The following is a 6,000-nucleotide window of genomic DNA, read 5'->3' on the forward strand; positions in this document are numbered from 1 at the left end:
CCTCCCACCTCCAGTCTCATTTACCACGTCTGCTCTCAGGTTATGGGCAGCAACCTGACCCCTTCAGCTCCTTAGCACAGAGCTCTTGTCTCAACACCTCCCCACCTGTGTGGCCCCACCAGCACCCACCGACATCACTTTCCTGCTCAAGGGTTCTCCAATACAAGACCTGCAGGTTGTATCTGAAAAAGAACTGTATGTTTGATAATTAAAAAAAAACAAGGGAAAATGTTTCTATTGAAACTTGATGCCCTCTTTCCCCTGCACTGTCCTGTCACCCTCAGCTGTTTAAAGGACATGTGGACACAGCATTTCTGCCACCAGACTCCTGCATCTACACCTGCAGAGAACACCTTGGCTGCAGGGATCACTTGCTGATGGCCTCAGTCAGCTCAAAGCCATTTTGACTCTGTCCAAGGAAAAATATCAGGTTCTGAATACAACTGATACATGTCCTGAACTGGTCATTTAAAAACCCAGCAACTGAACTGCTCTGACAGATCCCAACCTTATCTCCTCTGTGTAATCTGAATCTGCTGCCTAAACAGGAGGATGTGCATGAATCAGGACAGCAAGGCTCTCTATTACCTTCCCCAGGAGGTAAAACACCTGCACAGCAGTGTGTGACCTGGTTTCTCTCAGTGCAAGAGGTACAGAACTCTGACAAAGCAGAAGCTTGTCTTCTGGCAAGAAAATCAAAGTGAAAATTAAACAAACACAAACAAAATCAGTAATGCTTCCTGAGGAGAAAGCTCTTAGCAGAGGACATCAGTCTCCAGTATTGGTGGCTACCAAATCAATTTTAGCAGCCCTCAACCAGTTTTGCACACTGGATACCCTACATATACCCTAATCTGAGCAAGTCACAAGCAAACTGGGTGAAAAGATTTTATCCCAGCTGGTACAGGTATTCACAAAACACAGAAAACTTTGTGCACACTGAGTGTGCTAAAAACCCCTAATATCTTCTAAAAAGTGACCACAACTATAGTCATCAAATGTTGTCATAAGGTTATTTCTTCATTCAAAAAGAAGCTCAAAAAGCGTAGCTTAAAACAGGAGAAGCAGAGATCTTAAATGTTTTATTCTTGAGTTTCCAGTATTTATTATTTATTTGTATTACCTAGCTTTGTTATCAGCTCTGCAGACTCGGCAGAAGCACAGTCAGTGGTATTATGCAGACAGTGCTCCCTTTGTAGAGACCCAAGCTGAACACTGTGACAAAAAATAGTTTTTGTCTGCAGCTCAGGAACATCCCTTAGAGGAGACCAGAGAAATCGTTTAAAGTTTTGAGAAACAGTCATCTTGTATAATTATGCTGAAGAAAATCATAATTTGTGAAGAACTCAGCAAGATAACAAACATAAAAGACTTATGTCTTGAATGCAGCTAAATTTCATGTTGTATTAGGGCTAGTTTTGCATAACTTCAAGATCCCATCTTTCCAGCAACACTTGCTGCAGGGGAAGCAATGAACCACAGCTTAGCCAGGAGAACTGAGCATGGAGACCAGCACACTGCTCCTGCACATGGTACTGCACATGACCATCATGAGAGGTCACCAAAAAAAGCTGTTTGCTAAAATCTCCAGATAGGTTTAAAAGACCTTGTTGTTAAGATCTGCATTACAGAATTCAGATTTTGAGGAAAAGCTCCTGTCAAGTTTTGCAGGGCAGCTTTATCAGAGAACCCAAGCAGCTTCTACAGCTCTTAAGAGTCCTTTGAACTAAACTCTTCCAATTTAAAGTGATGCCAGTTTTCTGTCCATGGATATCCAGCCACCTTCCTTGTGGAAGCAGGGACAGAAATGGATCTATCAACCCATACGCACACCAACAGTCAATGGGTCAGGTGAAGATCAAAGCCCAAGTGTCCCAGAGGTTTGGGCCATGTGGTTATTGTGGGGTGTGTAGGTGACTTTGTCACTCCTTATCTTCCACGTACCAACGCCAGCTGCTCTCACTGTATTTGTTTCATACTGTTCCTTAAACATTCTTGCAAATTTTAGGTTACTGCTCGGAAAGCCCAAGTACATCATGTTTCTGCTGGAAGGTACAAGGGCAGGACAGAACTGAGTCCTCATATTGCAAGACTGTGGTACAATTCATACGTGAAGTAAAACGTGTACTGCGATGTCACGATGTTCAAAGTCACTTCACATGACCCCCAGTGCCACCCAACAGCCTCCACCCAGGCTCTGAATTCAAAAGCAGCACAACAATATGTTTTGTATTACATTTCTGCAGCAGCTAGTGCAGGCTTAGACAGATAATATAAACTCCTTTAGACCCCAAATCCTTCTGGCTGCCTTTCACTTAAGCCCTTCCAAGTGCTCAGGTATTTAGATTTCAGTGCACACTGTTTTCTATAAGCCACCACTACCAGTGTGGCAGCAAATGGAGCCTCCAAAGGGCATCCTTCTGCCACAGGAGAGGGATGGCTCAGCACAAGCCCTGGGTATCACTCATGGTCCTCGTGGCACTGGGGACTGTCCCAAACCGAGGAGTACTGCGGCTGTGCTCCTGCAGAGATACTGCCAAAGGCCAGCCGCTGACATCCAGCCATTAACTGCATTCACACTACTCTCCTGCCACGTTTCCCGGGAAATCTAGTTGCTACGCAAAAAAAAAAAAAAAAAAAAAAAAAAAAAGGGAAAAAAAAATGGGTTAACTGCCTGATATTTCTGTTCCTGAGACAGCAGACTTAAATCTTCTGGGAGCCTGCTTATTCCCATCCTCTCCTTCCCGCAGCTCTTTTAGGACAACTCCCCTCAACTGCAAAGCCATTAGCACATATTGTTGCACTTTCCCTGAACCCCAGCCATACTTTAACTCCTTCCTGCCCGGTTCTTTTCCTGACTATTCCTTGTCCTGTGATGTGACACCGCAGTTCCTGCTGCTGCACTTCACCGGCCTCCTGGAAGGGCAGCTCTGCTAACCTGGCTGTCAGATGCAATAACCGCTGAGGCTGCAAACCTGCTCTGCGAAAACCTGTAGATCTAAAGCTTATTCTCTGCCTCGTACACTACAAAAGCACGACTGTTTCAAAGAGCCAGCGGCTCCCAAAAATCCAGCAGGCCTGATTTGCCTTGCAGTGGTCATTTTACTCATGATTGATGTTCAGGAAGTGGATTGCTTCCCCTCTTTTAGACCCTATCTGGATTCACAGCAGCAAGGATCAGCAAATGCTTTCCGCTCCGGTCCCTTTTAGCTGTGTCTGTAAATGGCCTTTGAGCCACAGCAATTTGGAGGTATTCAGCCTCTGAATCCCTAATTCCTTTCAGCGTGGTATCAAGGCTCTGCACACGCTGCCACCCCGGGAATGCCTTGCTAGCAGCTTCCCATTTCACTGGCTGTGCCAGCGATTCAGCTCACCAGGATGCTTTGTCAATGTAGTAATCCCAGCAATTGTCTGCTTGAGTACTTCATGGCAATCAAAAGCCATTTAAGATTTCAGGTTTGTCTTCCTCTTCCCCCCTCCCCACCTTCCCCCAAAGATGTCTTCCTGTCACCAGGACATTAGCTCATTTCTTTCACCGACGGAGGTGACAAAAACGCATTTAGCCCTACCACACCGCTAAGTGTCTCTTTATCCGTCCTTTCCAAGAGCAGACATCATCTCTAGAGGTTAAACCAAAATAGCTGTGTGGCAAAAAGTGATACTCAGATCTCCTTCTAAGGGCTGAAGGAGCCCGTTTCCATTAGCTGGATTTGTTAAGTTGCATCTTTAGCCATTGTTTTGTGTGAGCAGATGTTGCAGATCTGGTTCTGTAAACCCAGCTCTGTCACAGCACGTGACTGCTCAGCGAGCACGGGCAAAACCAGGGATGAGAATCCTTCCCACACCAGCGAAGCAAATTCCTCCCCAAATAACATCAATCTCTGGACAATATTGTGATAAATTTCCCTTTCTTGAATTCTCGACACAAAATCTGATGGATGCTAGACAAGCTCTTCTGCCAGAAAACCTGTTACGTGATGTTCCAACACAACTCCAGCCTCTCTGTATGTAAATGTAAATTACACAGCGCGTGAGATTTGCAATCCAAAATGCTCCATCCCACATGGTGATGAAAAAAAGAACACAACCCTGAAGAAACAGATTCTTTCACCCATTTCAAAGCACCAATCATGCTCTCCCTGTAACTTAATTATAGGTCTAGTACTGAAAGAAGGAATTAAGTTTCCATTAAAATTATCGTTGGTGGACAATATACCTCAGATTGCCCAAATTAAGCAATTTTACTGCATTTGGTGCTGATATAAAGAGAGATTTCCTGAAACCAGAGCTGGGCAGAGGAGGAGATGGAGATGGTCCATCATACACGGTTTTGCCATCCTGTACTTATTGGCCAACAGGGCCAAGTACTTTTCAGCCAGGGCAGGCGGGAGATGGAGAAGGGTTTGTTCCAGCACAAGACTAAAGGGGATGTTTTATTAAAGATCCTCTCCAGAACTCCTGGCTGCTCCTCCGACGGTGCTGGCTGTGCAGCGCTCAGCCAGAGCTGGGGTTCTACCCGAGCTCACATTTTAGCTCTTAACTGTTTCAGATTTCCCAAGCCAGGCTTCCCGTGCAGCCTCCCAGCACTGCCTGCTGGCGCGGACGCCGGAGCAATAAGCATATTCCAGCATATTTCAGCAGAGCAGAGTGTTTCACCAAAGCCACAGACACGTCTCTCACAGAGGAGATGATTATCCTGATGCTGCCGAGGCTTTGGACAGAATTCCTGTTAGCACTCACGGCCATACCCAGCTACAGCTGGAGACCACGCCGCGGGCTACAGCAAGCAGCACAAAGATCGTCCCTGCTCCAAAAATAGGTGTGCTCAGGTAACAAGCACTCGGCTCTGAGCCCCCAGTTCCTGCATTAGCTCCACCGGCCCAACGCTTGGAGTGTTTCACCCGAGCTGACTTCCCTCATCTGAGCTCTTTCACTACCTGGTCCAGCCTCAGCAGCAGTTGTGGTGAGCAAAGGTGGGGTTTACTCTTTGTTCCCAGATGCCTTTCCTGGGTCTCATTCCCAAGCACATGCTTTTGGCTTGGTGCAGTGGTCTTTTCTTCCCTATCCAGACGGTCACAACGGTCTCCAAACTTTATTACTGTTCCCATCAGCCTGTCAGCTCTCCCCAGAAGCAGCAGCCAAGGACTGCACCAGCGTGGCGCAGCCGTGCCAAGGCAGAAGCACTGAGGGACGAGGCACTTTGACGCCCGTGCCCCCTTCGGTGACCGGCGGTCGGTGCCCCCTCTCTGTGGTGGGGCATCCTGACCCTCAGGCAAAGCCTCCAGCCACCTGCCAGGCAGCACTTGGCTGAACCAGACCCTGTGAGAGCGGCAATGCGACTCCCTCGACCCCTCGCATCTCCGCCGACCTGCCCGGGCAGCGGAGGAGCGCTCGGGGCACTGATTCTCCCGCACCCCGCACCCGCCCGGACAGCGCCCCGGGGCTCCCTCCCTGCGCCCGGGACGGTGCGAGGAGAGCCGGGGCTGAGCGTGCCCTGAGGATCGCGAACACCTGCCCCGGGCAAGGGCGAGCGGTCCCCGGGGCCGGCGGGGACATCCCGGCTGCAAGGGCATCCCGGGCCAGGGGCCCTCGTGGCCAGAGCCGAGCCCAGATGAATGGGACCGAACCGAGGCAAGCTCAGCTCAGCTCAACGTGGCCAAACCGAATCGAGCCGAGCCCAGATGAATGGGACCGAACCGAGCCAAGCCCAGCTCAGCTCAACGTGGCCAAACCGAGCCGAGTCAAGCCGACCCGACCCCAAGCCCAGCCGAAGAGACCCCAGCCCAAGGCAGCCCGCCGGACCCGAGCCCCGCCGAGCCCTCCCGACCGCAGCCCCCCGGCCCCCTCTCCGCCCTCTCACCGGTGCGCGGCCACGGCACGGCTCCGCAGGTACTTCTGCGCCGTCATGACCCCCACGAAGAGGAAGCTCTGAGCCGGCGGGCCGGGGCGGCGCGGCGGGGCGGCGGCGGCGGCGGCGGGCGGCGGGCGGCAGCCCTGCGG

General features: G+C 50.1%; 1 protein-coding gene across 1 annotated transcript in view; it reads right to left on the reverse strand.

The window, feature by feature from the left end:
• The window catches only part of CHSY1 (chondroitin sulfate synthase 1), a 78,407-nt gene extending 72,453 nt beyond the window's left edge, over window positions 1–5,954 (reverse strand). Inside the window, exon 1 of the mRNA XM_027688193.1 lies at window positions 5,861–5,954. Within this exon, the coding sequence (XP_027543994.1) occupies window positions 5,861–5,907 (47 nt within the window). The 5' untranslated portion in view covers window positions 5,908–5,954. The remainder of the gene's footprint in view (window positions 1–5,860) is intronic.
• Window positions 5,955–6,000: the final 46 nt, after the last annotated feature.

The sequence above is a fragment of the Neopelma chrysocephalum genome, unplaced genomic scaffold (genome assembly GCF_003984885.1).
Source record: "Neopelma chrysocephalum unplaced genomic scaffold, ASM398488v2 Primary Assembly neopelma1_75, whole genome shotgun sequence".
NCBI classification, from domain to species: domain Eukaryota; kingdom Metazoa; phylum Chordata; class Aves; order Passeriformes; family Pipridae; genus Neopelma; species Neopelma chrysocephalum.